The sequence below is a fragment of the Brachyistius frenatus genome, unplaced genomic scaffold (assembly GCF_029030835.1).
Source record: "Brachyistius frenatus isolate BFR_SWC_R1_liver_20210118 unplaced genomic scaffold, ASM2903083v1 Contig_34, whole genome shotgun sequence".
Lineage (NCBI taxonomy): Eukaryota > Metazoa > Chordata > Actinopteri > Embiotocidae > Brachyistius > Brachyistius frenatus.
Window position 1 is genome coordinate 628,769 of NW_027210633.1, and position 18,952 is coordinate 647,720.

General features: G+C 38.8%; 1 protein-coding gene across 12 annotated transcripts in view; it reads right to left on the reverse strand.

The window, feature by feature from the left end:
• Positions 1 to 1,901: 1,901 nt before the first annotated feature.
• msi2b (musashi RNA-binding protein 2b) overlaps positions 1,902 to 18,952 on the reverse strand; it is a 243,771-nt gene continuing 226,720 nt past the window's right edge. For 3 of the 12 annotated variants that reach the window (XM_069700573.1, XM_069700579.1, XM_069700577.1), the window contains 3 exons: positions 16,348 to 16,527; positions 12,357 to 12,511; positions 1,902 to 7,747 (listed from right to left, as the gene is read on the reverse strand). In XM_069700573.1, the coding sequence (XP_069556674.1) occupies positions 7,703 to 7,747; positions 12,357 to 12,511; positions 16,348 to 16,527 (380 nt within the window). In that variant the 3' untranslated portion in view covers positions 1,902 to 7,702. Of the gene's footprint in view, positions 7,748 to 8,751; positions 8,823 to 12,356; positions 12,512 to 16,347; positions 16,528 to 18,952 lie in introns of all 12 variants that reach the window. The other 9 variants (XM_069700580.1, XM_069700585.1, XM_069700582.1 and 6 more) reach the window with 5 other exon arrangements.

Sequence of the window (18,952 nt, forward strand, 5' to 3'; positions counted from 1 at the left end):
CAACGCAACAACATTTTACAAAAAAAAAAAAACATTAAAAAAAAAAAAAAAACATTTCACAAAATAATACAAGTATGAGCCTTTTTGATGACTCAACATTTCTAATATCGATTAGTCAAATAGGCTACGGAGGCTAGGCTAACATTAGCTCCATTACCTGAGCTCAGCTCTGATATTAGCTTTGGGCACATTGTATGAAGAGGAACAGAATACCACCAGCACTCGGTAAGGGGCAGCAGTGAACTGCTGAAAGGATTGGTTCACTGCTGCACCTGAAGTGGCATACCTTTCGCCACTTTTCGACCTCGGCGTGTCTCGGGCAGGCTAACGCAGCACAGGTGGACTTAGGTCCTGTCCAATCACAAACAAGTCTTTTTTTTTTTCTACCCTTTCCAGTTTGTGCAATGTTTTTGCGTTTTGAGAATCGTTTTTTTTTTTTTAATGTTTTGTGAAATATAGTTTAATTTTGTGAACATGAAATTGTGTTTTGACCCTCAGGGCCACCGTTGTTTTAAGTGTTCTTACAAGAATTTCCCTTTTTCTCATTTTAGGGTGAATTTACTGTGTTTCAAATGTGTGAATGTACAGTTGGTGTCTCTGCCAGACAAGAGAGAAAATCAAAAGCAGCTTCTGCAAAACTGAAATACGAGTCCAAGCCTGCCAATTGGATTATCACTGTACTCATTACGCAAACACAAATGACCGCAGCGATCTAAACTTCTGGGGCCTCGGCTGTGAAAAACAGAGCTGCGAAAAAGTATTGATCTCGGTCAGAATTTATAGATCACCGTGTCTGAATGAGTGATGAAGCTGTCGGGACTGTTGGTCTCACCTGACAAGCAGGCGCATTAAAAAGTCTGATTCCTGAATGTTAGTAGCATCGTGTTTAACAAACGCAATCTATCACAGTAAAACTAATACGAACGGTTTTAAAAAAAAATCTGCTGGATACTCGTTACAAAAGTATTATTAGCTACGTCTGCGGTTGGCAGTACAAAGGTATACAGCACATGTTAAAGTCACTTGGGTAAAAAAAATATATTTTTTTTAACAATGCAATCAGAAACCAGCTTACTCTTTGGGGAAAAGGGAAAAAAAAAAAAAAAAAAGAAGTCATGTAACAGAAATTATTTGGACATTTTCAGTGGTTCATTCTCCCGGTTCACCTCAGAAAATGACTCAGAATCCGATTTTTTTGTTTCTGGCATCTGGAGCTAAATTCTCCATCTGAGGAAGAAGCAGAACTAAGCACACTGTGACAAACACATCAGAGGTAACCCTTGAAACTCAGTGCATGTCCCTCTAGTATTGCGCGAGGCCCAAAGTGGCCTGTCATGCAGCAGCCTGTTTGCTCATCTACTCAATCACATCCTCAGCCGTTTAATGCGCTGAGCCTCGGCTAATATTGATGCTCTCCGTGTGACACCACTGGTGAAAAATAAAGCACTGCTTGGATTTTCCTGCCTCCTCTCAGGCGCCGGGAGAGACCACTGAGGGGCAGCAGAATTACACGCCGCTGCTTGTTTGTTCACCGTTTTCTTTTTTTTTTTCACCCCTCCCACGAATACATCTTCGTACTCTATTACTCCATTAATCCCGCTGACTTATGAGTGACCTCGGTGGATTCCTGGTGCCGACATGCTGAGCATGCGGTCGAGTGAAAATGTGGATGTTTGTACGAAACAGAAGATAACAAGCTCGGTCCTGCGCAGCCGAGCGTCCGGTTATGGGATGTCAGTGGACGCCACCGTATGGGAAGTGAATGTCTCTTTGATGTGATGGCTCACTACGTAATCATACAGGTGATATTTAAATGTGGAGATAAATTATTGTTGTACCGTATATATTTTTCTTTTTTCTTTTTTGTAATAGAAAAATACAAGTGAAACAGTGAAACCAAGTAATATAACAATTCAGTTTATTTTATTTATTTTCCAGACAGACACATCAATTTCTGGACCACAGTAGAGGATGGAAACCTTTCACAGACATTTTTTTGTCAATATTATTATTTGAAAATACAAATATAAAATTAGACTTTCCACATTTGATATGTGAGAGACCCCCATCCATTATTATTATCATTATTATTTTAGTATATTTTACAACAGGGCTTGAGCAAGCCATTATGATAACCTGAAAGATGCTTTCAGATGTCAGTCAAGTCTGTGTCTCTCGCCATAAAAAGTCGGTTAACATAAAAAAAAAAAGAAGGGGGCAAGTGTTAGGAATGGGCAGACAGCAGTGAAGAGAGCTCTGTGCTCAGCCTGCAGAAACATGGAAGCACAGCAGAGCCTCACACTGCCGTCCCATGCAGTCTGAAGAGCTTCCAGGCTCCCCTCTTGGCCATGCGGTCTGCTCCAAACTCGGCACCACGCCAGGGGTGAACTCTCGTGTCGGTGAACTAAGGATGACGATTGGACTATATGAACCTGGGTGTAGCTGTGTGACGAATATTCTGTATACAGCTGAGGTCTCCAGTCTTAATATTTCTCAGTTTAAATGAGCGAAAATTGCAAATATATAGTTTCATCTACACACATATATTGCAATTGTAGGTATATATTTAGTAATGAGCATGGGTGAGATGGCAATGGTTTGGACTGGTGGGGAAATTCACCCTAAACCACAACAGTACAACTTGTACTTGTGCTATTTCTGTCACCTTCAGTTTGAGATTCGTGAACATGAACTGATCTTTGTAGATCCTGAAACAAGAGAGCCAAAACTATAAATAGCGATGTTAGTGAGAGTCACTTTGTGGACCGGGAGACGAACTTTGTGGTCACTGTGACTGCATCCAGTATCTCTCAGAGATAAGGGCACACTGTCTGGTGTAAAAACATTAGCACCACTAGGAATAAGCCTCTTTTTGGACATAAATGCTCAAGAACATTCAATGAGCCTTCAAAGTCAGTCGAATTCATTGGAAAATGGAGCCTGGAAAAAAGTCTCTGCGTATTTGGGAGACAAGTTGTTCATATTCAGAAAACACTTGTGAATCGGAGTTGACAGAAATCTCAGAAGTGCGTGCGGTTTCAGGGCGACATTTTACCCCGCAACGGATGGGATTTATCGTTTGGCCATTGCCTAGCACTTGCCTCGAGATTCAAGTTTAAATGGATACGGTAGTACACTACAAATGTCAACACCTTCCAGGTTGACTTTTTTTCTTTTTTGATTATTTTGTTTTCTTAAACCAAGACCCCTCCCCTCTCCCCAAATGGATACGCTAGTCTACTAAGATGTGTAACATTCATCAGCTGTAAACTGCTGTCAGTTTGAGATAAAATGAAAATTACAGCAACAGAGCCATGCTACCTTAAAGTCCAAGCTACAGGATCACAAAACAATAGAGGAGTCAATTTCTATATCGCGTGAGGGAAAATGAGACATTTCAAGCTTTTTTTCTTTTTTCAGTGAAAAAGGGTTCGTTCTAGTCCGAGAGCCGCCGGGCGCTCGTGAAAAACAAAATATCTTTTGTATTTGTTGCACTGTTACATGTTTTTCAGATGAGATGGCAACAACATTTGAATTGACTATAGCTCCTAATTATATCGATTTGTGTTTATAATTCAATACAAATATGCAGATGAATTCAAGGAACACGGCTGCAAATAAACAGGAAGAACTCCTTCCTTCTTTAATCCTGTCAGAATAAAAGTCCACATAAATTACTTTATTTTTTTTTCTACTATTGAGATATTTAAATGTATAAATAAAGTTAAATAGGAATTAATACTTAGAAGATCATGTTTTTGAATAAATGTTTTTTTTTTTTTTTTACCATTCCTTTGTATTGCTACAGTTTTGGGGGCAAATACTACATTTTTTTTAATTGTATTTTCCAATGATATCTCTCAGTTTAAAACATTAATTATAATTTGGACGTTGGCATTTGCACTTGTTTGTCTTTGGCTGTTTTTAAATACCACAATGTCCAGTATGTTTGCTGGATTTGAGAATAAGTTGTCCGTTTGGCATCCCTGACGGAGCTGCCACGTACTCCACATGCTGTATGTCATCTGACAGACTGGACTGGTTGAGGACAATGAACACACTTGTGTAAATAACAGTAATGTAATGCAAACAGTAATGCAACAGTATTCAATTTAAAGACCCAATGAGGTGAACTAAACTGCTGATGTAAAACATAGGTCATGTTTATACTCAAACCAGCTGAATTGTGCCGGCTTTACCGTTTTGTTTTTTTTGCTTGCATCACAGCTGCTTGTGGAAATCTAACATCTGAACTCTGGGCGTCTTCTGACATGGTACTTTGAGGCATTTAAAGTCAGGTTGTAATATGATCTTTTCTAGCCTAGCAGCTAATCACAGCTTCGGATTGCTGGTCCGACTCAGGACAGGAATTTAACCACGTATTAATCAGCGTGCACGCACTCCGCATAAGCTCATGTTCCTTTAAAAAGTTTACGGTTTACCGGAGTATGCTACAGCAATGTCTCTCATGTCAACAACACTGATAACAGATTCAAACAAAAGCTACTTTCCAGAATTTAAGATAAAAATCATTGGATGTTTTTTTTTCCAGTAATTAACAGTTCTGAGAGAAATGAGAGGTCAGAAAGAGTATTATCTAAAAAAAATTACTGCACCAGAGAGGCTTCTGGGATATTTCCAAAGTGTACAAACATTAAAAGATAGAAGAAACTCTATGATATTATGACTACTGTGGTAATCACTGGTATGTTTCTTTAAAAAAATATGAAACATTTTGTACATTAAAATCTTTTTTTTTTTTTCCATGATTTGAGCTTGTGTCCCTCTTAAAAAAAAAGAAGAAGAAAGAATCAAAAATAAAAGTTTTGCATATCTAGTGTTAGCATTTAAGGTAGTATGGCACACCCCTTTAAAAACATTCAAGGGTGGGGATCCAAATAATGCCTTGTGTACAATTCCATCTTACAGCAACTATTTTCTCTATTGTTCATCCATGAGAGCTTTGGTTAGCTGAAACCATGTGAGGGTGGCAAAAAACCAGAAAAGAAAACATACAGGGAATAAATTACAATGAACCTCTAACAAAAGAACTGTCTGCAAATATCAGAATAACATGATCATTGAGAGAAAGGTCTATCCTGACTGGTCCTAAATCCACTATTCACTACGAGTATTATATTAATGAGTCCTATATAACATCTACTTTGTAATTACAGGAGCTAGAAAAGGAGCGCAAGAGGGAGAGGGATAAATATGAGAGAAAGGAGAGGTAGAGCAAGGGAGAACAACAAAGAGCACTACACTGGTATCAAAGACAGCACTCTGTTTACAAGTTAACTGTGATTTCTTTACACACTAATGAAATACATGAATGATCAACAAAAGATAGTAGGATCTCTGAGGATGGGGAATGGAAAGAGAGAAAGTAATGGATGCACAGTACATTTTAATAGTATATTACAATGATTAATATATAAACCACAAAGTATCAATAAAACTCTGATTAAACTTGAAATCAGCAAAGAAGCATCTTTCTTTTTTTTTATAGTTTTGTATTTCTTATTTTCTTTTACATTTGAACATTACAAGGTTTTTTTTTTTTCTCTTTTTACTTTAAATTATTACTTGATCACACCTCCATATCATTTACTTTAGAATTATATCCAGCATATTTCTTTACCTGGTTGTTTTGAAATTAAAGAAATGAGACAACAAGTGGGTCAAATGAAAAAAACAACAACAACAACAACAACACATAATATCTGCAGTGGCATTCGATGGGTTTCAAAACCAGACTGCACTCTGGAGATTATTAAATCGTAAAACCATTAACCACACGTACTGTGTAAAACCTGGTGCAGCTACAGATAAGTGAATAATTCAGTGTCATCTTTTGACCCCATAGAAATACTCTCAAGATCAGACATGGGTCTAATATATAAAGAAATCCGAGTGTACACTGCAACATATCAGTTACTATTTCCCAAGCTGTTAACTTGCCTCAAAACAATGAGGCGTTTGCCTAGTCGAGAATACATGAACCCCCAATAAAATCCTTCATACTATCCCAAAGCACAGGGCCGTTTTTAAAAAGCCAACATACACATGTGCAAATAGGAGGATGGCCTGTACTTTACTACTCACAGTGCAATGATTACTTGCTTATAATTGCCTTTCAGTGTTTTCATTTATTTTGAATAACTTAAAACCTGCCAATGATTTCCACAATAGAACTCACAAAGGCTGAGGTATGGTATCAAAATGTTTACTTTCCTAATTCATTCAAAAAAAAAAAAAAAAAAAAAAAAAGAGGAAATAAAATAAAGGACTGATTCAGAGAAGCTTTACATAACGACTCCAGCACAGAGCTCAGGTATTGTGTTTCGAGAAAAAAAAAAAAAAAAAAAAAAAAGGAATAAAGAAAGAATCAGGAACAAGCAGGATGAAACGAACATCAACACACAGCTAACAAGTTCCTCTCAAGAGTAGAAAAGTGTCAGGATGCACAGAGCACTGGAAAATGCCTGGTTCAAGTTCTAATCTTCACATCTAAGTACAGTGTGCTTTGGATTAAATCATCTTTCTTTTTTTTTTTTTTGTCTCTTTGAAATGATACCGATATCTTAACAGTTAAACAAAAGATACCAATCAGGCTCTACTTTTTTTCTTTTTCTATTTTTAAAATCATTTCTGAAAACTGTGTTGACTTATAATTCACTGCTTGTAAATTTGCTGGTATGACACTTGTAAAATTATTCAGCTCGAGTATTTACAGAGCAAGTGCTGTTCTGTTTGTCTGTGGGGTTTCTTATACCGTCTTCCAGCAGGAAACAAACAAACAAAAAAAGTAGTATAATAACTGTTTACAGCTTTTTCCTCTATTCACACGCTAGAACATGTTCTTTTGACACACCATCACAAAAATATGCTATTCTCTCACTGAGTTGGTTATATGCAGTGACTGGAATAATATGTACAGCTACATTTCTTTTTCTCAAGTTTGAATTCACAATGTAGTTATATGAAATTTGTTATAGCATATATATATATTTCTAAACAACAAAAACAACACTTATAAAAAAGGACCATAAAAATATTGGAGTCCTCTTTGTATTGCCCAAAAATAGGTAATTATGGTTAACAATGAGACGTCACAAGAAATAAAACAGCTACTAAGATTTATTACTTAGATACCTTCTTTAAATTTTCCTTAAAATTTAATTTTTTTTTTCTCCAAATCTTTCCACACTGAGCTTCTTCTGCGGTTTTTTTTTTTTTTTTTTTTTGTGTGTGTGTGGAAAGACTGAGTGGAACATCCGGACCTTTTTTCCTTCACACTAACCGATACAAAGATGAAGACATGACTTGCAGATATTTCTTGGCTATGACCCTCTGTACTTCAAACAAACAAAAAAAGAAATTTCCATTTACACAACAATACTAGAAGATGAAATAAAATGACACCAAATTAAGGTGGAACTAAAAAGGACTTCCTAGAAACTAATCAAAACCAAAACTAAAACAGAGGAAGGAAAACAGGTGAATGAACTCGACGTGAAACATCATACCAAACCAGGTTGTAAAGTTATAGGAGGTTTGGATTATAGTACAGCAGTTGTTATTTTTCTGAGATGACTAACGTTTTCTTTTCTTCTTCATATGGTTCCGACTTGCGTTCGTTTTGCCTGGGTGACGCTGCAGTGCTTGAAGTTGGATAAGCATCACCTGCACACAAAGCCAATTAGAAACTTCGTCCTGTCTTTCCTGGGCCACCAGATATACTCTGCTGGGTGATAGAAAAAAAACAAAAAACAAGGAACAAAAAAACAGCGGCATTAGAGAGTGTCCATTATATTTATATAAACCCTAACAATGAAAGCTGTGACATTTTATGATCGTAATCTTCCCAAATTGAATATTTTGAAAGCCTGCTGAAGCATAATGGTATTAAAAAAAATATGAAAGCAATTATGAAATATGGCAAGTCAAAACTTGCTGCAGGTGTAACATAAGTACAATTACAGTAAAAAAAACAAACACCCTGTGCAACACCTTGGTGCATGTACGCCTAACCCTGTCTGACCATGCTACATACTCACACTGCTTGTTAAGCTAACAATCATGTTCATACAACCTACTGTAGAGTCTTGCAATAGGAATAATGCTGAACGAAAAATTTGACAAAGATTTAAAAATGTGTGAACACGAATTTCACACACATCATGTCTGCAGAAACAGCAGGAAGCAGACAAAAAAAAAAAAAAATACAGATTTGTAAGATTCCTCTTGTACGTTTATAGCTTAGGGAATATTTATTGAATCATTGTTTCACTTGTTAGTGAGACAGTTTGGATTCGAGATGTAATTTAGCCACAGTGGTGAAGACATGATGAGAGTTCTGTCCTCAGACAACCAGAGCTCATCGCTAAAAGACATGACAAACTGGTATGACATACTGTAAAAGTACGAGACACATGATTTGCACTAATGTGACTACTTCGGGATGGAGACATTTCAACATGTTAATAGAGAAAGAAAACCAAAAGAACTGGTAGTATGGGTGAGAGTGTGACTTCAACTTTTCTTTTTGTCAGTGAGTCCCACAAATTGAAGGTGATTCAAATTTTTAGCAGTGATTAGTAATATTTTGTATTTGTCGAGACGTCAAACAGGGCAACCCTCCGTCACACTCGCACTCTACTACGAGCTCAAAGGAGGTGAACAAACAATGAATAAAGCTACAAACACACATTAGACTGATAGAAAGGCACAGTAAATAAAATGCAATACCTCTGATGAGATGGCAACCGGCCACCTGTTCAATGGTATCCATTTGTAAAAGCTGTCGCAATCAACGGGCCCTAAAAGTGTACAGTTAGTGCTTTTGTCAGTATGCATTTCAAAGAGAGAAAAGTGAGTATCATATCAACTTTTTTTTTTTTTTTTTTTTTTCTGTAGCCAGCATGAATGTGAACGTTCTGATTCAAGTGTAATCACGTCGAGCAGCAGAGCAGGAGACCATTATTTATCATATGATTCTTTTCATATTCTTCTAAAGGGGGAACAGGTGATTGCAGTGACACACGGACTGCAAAATTACAGGAAGAAACACTCATTTAACTGTAAAAGATGTTATAAAAAAAAAAAAAGATTGAAGTAAATGATTCGTATTGCGTTTAATCAGTCAATATGCAGAAACGTCAAATCTGTAACACGTTTCAGGATTTATAATACGTGATAATAATACACACAATCCCCATTCATGTTAACACACACATCGGATTTAATCTGAGAGCATGCACAGAAGAGGATCACAAACACTTCAGTGAGATCAGTGTTTTTCTGAGTGTCCAATGGAGCTCAGTTATCAGGACACTTCCCTGCTGACAGGTCTGCACAAGTCCTCGCATTCAAACAGTGAAAAGAGAAGCAGCAGCAATTATTTCTCTTTATCACCTCAATCAACTAATTGCACTCTAATTGTCTTGCAAAAAAACACAAAAAAAAAGCAGTTGAGTTCATTACTGCTTCTTCACAGTGGCAGTTTTCATTCTGGCTAAAGGGATTAATAAGAATCAGTGGAGCGTGAAGACAGAGGGACAAATCAGTGGATCTGAAGTCATCCATGAGGTTGTGAGATACGATGATCTTATACGGATTCACTTTGACAGTATCCTCGCTAAAGAAATGAATTACAAAGCACATTTTAGTTCTGAATCGTTTCCTGTTTTAATGTTGTGAACAGAGAGATCAGCTCGCCGAGAGCAGGAAGTCAGAGGGTGGCTGCATCACCTCGCTGCTTTATCATGCTCGGTTTGATTCACTGAGGTGGTGATTTAGTACGAGGTGCTGTCACAGACGCAAACTCTGGCCGATTATAAGAGTAAAAAAGTATATTCTTCACCCATCTGCTCCATAAAAAAGAGATTTTCAACAGTGTGAAACATTTCTTTTCAGAATTCGCTGCACTTCTTTTGCATTAAAAGGCTCCTTTTCACATTCAGCATTAAACTACGGTTACAAACTGTTGCACCAAATGGAAAATAATCGAAACAAATGGCCTCATTTCCATCTGTAAACTATCTGCTGCTAAATCTGCCTTGAAAATGAGCCAGCCTGGTCTTTCATAACAAATATTTAGCTTCCTACGCCGAGACCAACAGATTATGGCTGATAGCCAGTGGACCTAAAACAATTAATGAGAGGCTTTGCTAAGCAAGCGAAAAGGCAGTAAAACGTATTTTTCCTGTTGAGCTCTGGTTTTGCTCTTAAAAATTAAAACGAGCCTGTTTTACTTTCTCGTGAGCGATTTGCAACGTTCGACGCTGCCCCAGAGAGACGCTGCATCGTTGCAGGTGGACATGTCTCACATTCACTTCAGCCTCGCTGAGATGTTACTCTTCAGTCCCACTGATTCAACACACTGAGCAAAGTGATGGACCTCCTGCTCTGCTTCTCACAAAAGAGAATTATATTCGACTGCAATTTGTGATTCTAAAAACACAATGCAAGTCGCATTTGGCCAGAAAAGCACACCTAAGAAGCATAAAATAGCACGACCGGGCAAAACATTCCTGAGCTTCAAACATAGAACAACTACAAACTAATTTCAAGTCAAAGCAGAACACAGAAGAAAAATATTCATTCTGGTTGCTGTGGTGGGAAATTCAAGCTAATGATGTGGACGATAAAGTTTGGTAGGAATGTTCTCGCCCCGCGGTCTTGCAGCACTGACTCGCGCTGCTAATGGGCTTGTCGTTGTTCCATCTCAGGTAAACCATGCATTAATTAGCTTCTCTCACAAAGCAGGTGTTATTTTTTTTATAGTTCCTACCGTGTTGCTCAGTTCAGTCATGTAAAGCAGCACAAACATGCTCCGACGTGATTTGAGGAACTCAGACGTGCTGCACTTTGCTGGGGTGGGGGTGGGGGGGTGGGGAGGGGGAGCCGTAAAATTTGTGCGGTAATTAATTATTCAGCGAGGTCCGAGGCAGACTAATAACACGGTAAACAAATAGCTGACGGAGTTTCCTTTCAGGGAGTCTACAACAAGGTCCTAACCACGATGCAGAGGCTCTGAGCTGCAAGTGAAGAAAATCAAATCTAATTTGGTGGAATTCAGACGCTAAACTTGAGTGTCTGGCCTGTAAAGCATGAAATCTTAGCAATACTTCAACATCTGAAACTAAATATTCATACAGGATACGCTTGGTTACTTTATGTTAACAAAAACACAATTACAATGGCTGTGTGAATATTTCTCAGGTGAAGAAGATGTTAACTAGCCTCTAGAGAGTAAATCAAAAATGCGAGTGTCAGTACTAATTCAGTGATGGTGCCACTGAGATGGGATGAAGAGGAGTCCTTCCTGACTTCTTCACCTGCTGCGATGTTGGACAAGCATTCTGGGAAAGTGTAAGGGAGCAGCTGAACAACCAATTTTGTAGCTTCCCTTGTTGAACTGCTTGAACTTTCTCCTCTTGTCAGTAAAGATGTTCTTTCAGGCTTTAAGGTGAGCTCTCCACGACCACTTCAGCACCACTATCTTTGTCGAGAACACGGGCGGTGTTCGGAGGTTCGGAGTCTTTTTCTAGTGTTGTCTTTGTGATTACAGTGAGTGAAAGGCAGGATTATCAACAGGTTGATGCTCTTCACTAATGTCAAATTAAGACACACGGGCCGAGACAGACATCTGAGTTCATCCACAAAAATCTGTCGACACCTCTTTGTGACTCACCTCTACTAGCCTTTCTAGCCTAATGAGTTGACATGGCAACCAGAAGCTAAGTGATCGGCAAGGTAAAAAAAAATATATGACGCAACAGCAACGTGTCTGAGTAACTACACCGGGACAAGGACACTGGGAGAGACTAAAAGCTGCTTGGGAGCGTTGTCCTAGTGATGGAGCAAACTCAAGCTCTGGGACAGATGGGCTTCTAAAAATAAAAGAAATTTGTTCTGGGGAGGTGACACCAGGTCTGGAGTGAGGTGATTTGTGCAGCGGCTGAGGGGAATAAACATTTGCATTTGACACAGATAACTTTCAGAGCTAAGATGGGGGGGTTTATCCGCAAGTGCGAAATGGGACCTCTGAACCTGACAGCAGAGACTGAGTGATGTCACTGTACGCATCAGAATTTAGGACACTTGTTCAGAGACAGGCGGTGGTTATTTGGATCCATTTAGTGCTATAATTAATAAGCTCTGATTTTAATATATATATATACGTATATATATATACGTGTATATATATATAAAAAGAAAAGATCAACAGTTGTTTTAAAGAAGGTCACAATCACAGTTTTTTAGTGTCTAATTTTAGTGCTGGTATTCTGACGCAGACGAGACAGCTGAGCTCGAGGTGCAGTCACACGTGTCGGAGTTCGAGTACTCACTGTGATGCTGGGGCCAAACCCGGAGCCAGGCTGAGGGCTAGCAGCACTGATGTAGTTGCCCACAGCCGAGTCCTGGCTGCTCGGTCCGTACAGGTCAGCCACCGGCCCTGGACTGTTAGCGCCGGGGAAACCTCCGGGCCTCGACGGGTTGGCGCCTGCATACAAACACAGCGAGGAGCGGAGCAGCTCAGAAACAACCAACAAGGGAGCGCTGCACTTCTTACTTTGCTACAAGACTCAAACGGAGACATTAAAAATCAAAAGAACACATTACTGGATTCATGTGTTTGTCTCGAAGGACTAGCTCATTATTACAGGTTATAAATACTCACTGCTTTTGAGACTACGTTTTCAATTTCATCTGAATTTCACTGACAAAATGGTGCGGGATTTAAATTTAATATGATTTTTTTTTATTATACAAAACAAAATTAAGGGTGAATCCAGTATGAGATTCTAGATATAATCTACATGCTGTGTGCATTATGCACAGGAGTAACATTCACTTTGTATAATCATGCACAACACAAAACAGGCACATTGCTAAAAATACTTCCACCATGCTAACAAACTAGTAAAGGTTGCAGTGTAAATGTTGCCATGCATAATGTGAAGGAGTACTTGTAAAACAACATCGGCTGTTGAGTAAGAAGAGTAACACAGGATTAGAATAAGAAGGATTTGAAATTTCTCTTGAGCATTTTGAACCCAAATGTGCTACTTTCCTGTATGACCTGATTAATAGTCACCGGCAAGAGCCTTTTTCTAAAATATTTTCTGCTGTGTGTTTCGACTTCCACCATAAAGCAGAAGAGGTATGTCAGGCAAGAGAAGGAGGCATAAGGTGGGGAAATATAAAAGCTTGACCCGAGTTCGTCTGCAGGTCCAAAAAAACTCACGGTGGGATAAAAAAGAAATACTGTACATGACTTACCACCTTTGGCCTGTGAGTAAGAGCAACTCAGTGTAATAAAATGCCTTTTGAAAATCCATATGCCTACTAAAGGCCAATAACACTGGCAATACAAGGGAAAAAAAAACAAGTTGGGAAGAAAAATGCAGTGATCTCTTAACAGCAATCTCCTTTGCTGTCAGCTTCACATAACCCTCCGTCTCACCCGTATTCACCAAAAAAAAAAACCTGCACAGTTGCATTAAAAAGAAAAATCTTCCGACTACAGAAAATGCTCCGTCTTGTGTGTGCATATGAGCTCATGAACCCTGTGATGCCTGAGAGTAGGTCTTTGTAGAACACATTAAAAGAAAAATAACTCACTGCGTGACTGCAACACGTCCAATGTGTCGATGCAGATGCACACACACAGTAAACTAACTGTGTTTGTCACCTTGTTTAAAATATCACTGCACCATCTATCAGAGCTGTATTAGGCAGGTTGGGTCCATTAAAGTACCTCAAAACATGCAGCACTCTAGAAAAATGAAGCCATCTCGCTAAACACACATCTAGTGGCGTTGACACTGCTGTTTAACTGTAAGGACTTTAAACAGTGAGCAGCTCGTGCTCTTATCTTGCCTCCACAGCCCCCAGTAGACTGGCTTATTATATAATTAAGGATTTTTTTTCAGTTGAAATGGCAATCCTCATTTCCTACGACTGCTGATTTTTATTGGAGTGTTTCTCACCCGTCTCTCTGTGAAACGTCTTGTTTCATTTAAATGTAAAGGGCTGCTGCACCGTGCGTGCGTTTAGTTTTGGGAGCCCAAACAATACGAAGTGCAATGTGGGTCAGACTGTTGTTCACGATAGAGTCCGCTGTAACACATATTCATGTGCTAGTGTATACTTATTAATGTATTCATTAAGACCAGGCTAAGTCTGTCTTTTGGTTTTGTTTTGGGCACTTATTGTGCAGATATATTTGGCAGAAGAGACAAAGAAAAGGACTGAAGAGAGAACCATTTGCTGCTCAGACTGACTGTGAAGGTAAAATGAAGAGACTTGATTTAATGAATTCATGTCTAATGTCTCACTCTATAGAAAACGCTGCATTTGTGACGTCCAAGTTATATTTGTTTCATTTTAAATCAGTTAAACGTGTCACTGAGGTACAGATACTGAATAATACACACAAAAAGCATATAGACACTGCTATTCTCCCTGTCGTGAACCTGTGCAGCACAATCTTCATCTGTGGACTAACTCTGAGCTGACTTCCTGTTCAGAAACCTAATCTAAAAAGTAAAAAAAAAAAAATCTATTATATTTCCGGAAAATCATTCGTATTTGGTTTATTTACTTGAACCAACCAAATAAATGGCATCATTGTTTCTGAATTTAATATAATTGGGGTCAGGGTTGGCTGCAAATATAAAAGCCTATTCCGCAAACAACACGCACGTACATCGTGTTACAAAGCAATCAAGCCGCGTTGACTCTCAGGATTCAAACGTGTCCTCTCAGGTGAGACAAGCCTGTGCTTTAACAACCAAGCAACACCCAAAGAATACTTCAGGAGACACGCACACATCGTCTCACTGCAACAGTAGCTGCTGCTAAGGCGACACAAAACCCTCTCTACTCTTAAGTCACCTAAATGAGCAAACAACTGGGCTTCAAAATCAGCAGACAATAGCATTACAATAGCAAGACATAAATGGTTGTCCCTCTGCCATACAGCTGTGTATCAAAATAAAGCACTCCATACTGCCTAACAGATGCACTGGAGGAACACAGTATGGTGTTTGCAGTGCTGCCTCCCTTGCACAAGTGTTGTGTCAAAGGCCTACAAGAAACCCTGCAGAACTCCAGTAAGTTACATCTGTGTGCTTGTGTTTAGAAGGCTGGTCTGTGCTTCCTTTTTTTTTGCTGCTGAAATTTGCACAGACAGCCAGTAGGAAATGCCAACATCTGCCTGGAGCAGCAGTCCAACACTTTTACCAATACGTGGAGAGCTGGCCCCATCTGTATGTATGTATGTATGTATGCACTCACTTTATTAGTCTAAAAGAGTGACAGGACAACCTCTTCTCTTTTCATTGTTTTTTCTTTTCTACTTTTACGTTGAAATGGAGACACGGTGAGCTGTGTTTAGGTCACCTACACCCACACACATCTACTTTCATCAGACTTTCTGCAGTTAAAGCTACTTAAAAGGACATGTCAGTGCAAACAGGATCACGAGCATGTATTTATCAGAATGAAAAATGATATAAACTTCAAAAAAGTTTGCTTATTCTAAAGACTGTTTGCTCTCAAAGAAACAGAATGACTTTATAATATCTTTTATGCACTGCTCGCTGTGATTGAAATCAAAATGTGCAGTATATTTTACTTGTCAGTGGAATCTCACCCCTAGTTTTTCTGAACTATGATTACATAAGATAGAAAACATTAGAAAAAGCACAGAGGATGAAAATGTCTGGCAGAGTAATGGCTGAATTATGCAAAAATGTTGTCTTTTAAGTGTTCGGCATCGTACAGCATTTCTACCAATTTCACACACTAATAATAATAATACCAGCAATCATTCTTAGACTTGGAATACTTAAAGGGCTTGACTTAAAAAAAAGAAGAAAAAAAAAAGGCATTCACTCCCACACTTAACGCTCTCCTTTGCTGTTCAAAATCCACATAAACCTGAGCTCAGGTAAAGAGGTGAGTGTACTCTCCGACATCATCAGTAGTTATTTTGTTCACATGCAAATGAAGGATTACATTCTGTGTGTGTCGGCCCCTTATGTGCAAGCAGGGGCTGGAACAGAACTTCACAAAGAAACAAACAAAAAATCTACATAAAAGATTGAAAAAAAAGGAGGAAGAACATGCAATTTGTCAGCAAGATGTTTTTTTTTTTAATGTTGTTTTTTTTTCCAAAGGGGGAATTGTTTTTCTTTCCTTAACAAAAGTAAGAGAAAATATATTTGAACATAAATAAATAAATAAAAATTAGATCATCTGCATGAAATAATGTCATGAATCAAACTAAAAAAGTCCAAAAAAGGTGAATGAGATAGATGCTCTTATACAAACCTGGGTTCTTAAATTGATCCGGGCTGTGTAGGTGCTGGAGGGGGGAGTTGCAGGCGGAGGTGGCATGCTCACTGTGCAGCATCTGAGCCGCTTGGGGCCCCAGGGAGCCATAGTCAGCAAAGGAGCAGGGCCCCCCCCTCTGGTCACTGGGCGCAGAGTAAAACCCATAATCGGGGAGGCCTGGGAGATACAGTATAGGGTGGGGAGGGGGAGGGGAGGGGGACTCCATCATTGTGGAAATCAAACTTGTTTCATTGTCAAAGTCAATGTCCAGATTGCCGAGCATAGCTTGGTGTTGTGTTACACCATTGGTTTTTTTTTAAAGGTTGCATCCGTGCGTTTTGTCTGCTTTAATTGGCCCTCCCTGCCCTCCCTCCCCAGCAGCTCCTGCCATGTGGCAAGGCCCCCCTGGCATACGGTCCGTGTTTGAAACGTTCAGCTGCATCGTACACACTACAATCATGGATACATGCAATCACTTCCTGGAAGGCTGCAATTAAAAAAAAAAAAAAAAAAAAAAAAAAAAATCACTTTTCTCTTATTCATCCACTTGACTCGACTAGACCAAAGACAATAAATAATTGACTGGCCCCCATGATGTTTGCTTGCAATCATTAAGAAAGTGAGATAAAACTAGAGAATCATAAAAAAAAAACAGCAGGTCAATACATTTCTCATTTCAAAGCCACAATTCCTGGTGGACGTACCTGAAGGAAGCTTTTGTCATTTAAATGAAAAGAAACACAAAGCGCACCAATCAATAATTAATTTAAAGCCTCTTTTTTTTTTCGACCAATAAAAACTGATAAGGTTTTTATGTGAATGAGATCCAGAGACATTTGTGTTTATTGATGATAAGCGTTCTCGAGTGCGCTAAGTACTCCGCGCACGTCTCAGATTGGCCTCTTCCAATGATTCTTTCTTTTGACACAGATGGTGGATTATCAACAGTTTAGAAAATGTCATTCAGCAATAAGTCGTGCTGACATTTATTGCTTGTTCTCTTAATCTGAGACAAGCTGCTCATATAAAGAGTGCAATTAAAAGAAACTGCTCCTTCTCACACCTCTTTGATAAGAGAGTTAATCTACTCAGGAGGGACTGCGATTGGTGACACTGGCTTCTCCATGCTGGGTTTCCCCTGCTGTGTGTTTGTGTTATTTTTTTTTATTTGGGTCCTGGAGCGAATAGCCATTCAAAGCCACTTCACCTCTTCCCATTCAGAGTGAGACAGTCCACTTCTGCCAAATGGAATGTAAGCACCAGCCATGTTTCTCCCCGCCAATGCTTTTTAGCACTCTGATCTCACCACTTGTGGGCTGTCTGCCCACTCATCAAATTATAGGCTCCAAATAGGGCAGGCTTCCCACGTACGTCACATAATGCCTGACACATTGAACAAAGCTCAAGAAGCAATCATTCCATTTACTTCACTTAGACAAATGTCACTGGAAATTGATTGGCCTTGCTAATGAGGAAAACTGGATCAATGGAATAATTATAATGGGGGAAAAACATTTGACAATAGCACAATCCGAGTTATTGGGAATTCATAAGGAAGCTAATTCCAGATACATCACCTGTTTTTAGAACAGACTGGAACTAAACTGTGTTATTAGTGCGCTATGATTCAACACGTCTTAAAATTCACTGTCATACAATATAAAACTGACACAAAATGAACCATGTTGTAATAAACGTCATCTTGGTAAAAGGGAAACTGCACTATTATAGGAGGGTTTAGAAGACGTGCATTCATGAGATGTCTGATTTTCAAACTGTAGACTGGTGACTATTATTATTGATATTTAGACAAAACTTACATTAAACTATGGGTGTTATGGATAAAACTGAAAAAGTATTGACAGCAGCAAACAAAAGAAGTAAGTGTAGCTTCAGGGACGGGACGATACCGTATTTATATCTGTGATAAAGCTGTCAAAGAAAGTAACTGAACCACATTAACCTGGGAATCTTCTGTCTCTTAACTTCCTGCTCAGCCAGAAGTCAAAACTTTTTTCCTCCCAGAGTACAGATCAATTGTTCAAACACCACATGGAGCTCAAACTGAATGTAAACAAGGCTGCTTCTGCCCCTTGACAAATTCCAATAAAGTTTATTCAAACAAGACCTCAGCAACGTGTCCTCAGCAGTGTTCACAAAAACTTTGTTCAATTCAAGTCGCAGATTGCTTCGAAATGCAGACAAAATGATTTGTTTGGCAACAAAGTTTAGTTTTACCCTGTGCCACAACAGATAACTAGCCTAGAGTTATAGGCAGAATCCATCCATTAATATTACAAGAAGCTCAGTACAGTTTGAAACGGGATCTTTTGACGGCAGAAATATGTCGAAATGGTCTGTTGAAAGTTTAAACTGCAACAAAACTGACCAAAACCTCCAATACCAATGTCTAAGACATTTGGGATGATTCAAAAACTACAACAACCACATTGGGTTGAAAATCCAGCTGGATCCAGAAAGAATCTATACAATGTCTGCCTGGTTCATATAAACTCATAAAAGCAATAATAACCAATTCTGAAGGACAATAAACACCAGACTTCCATCGGGTAGGTGTTGGTGACATACAATAAAAAGTACT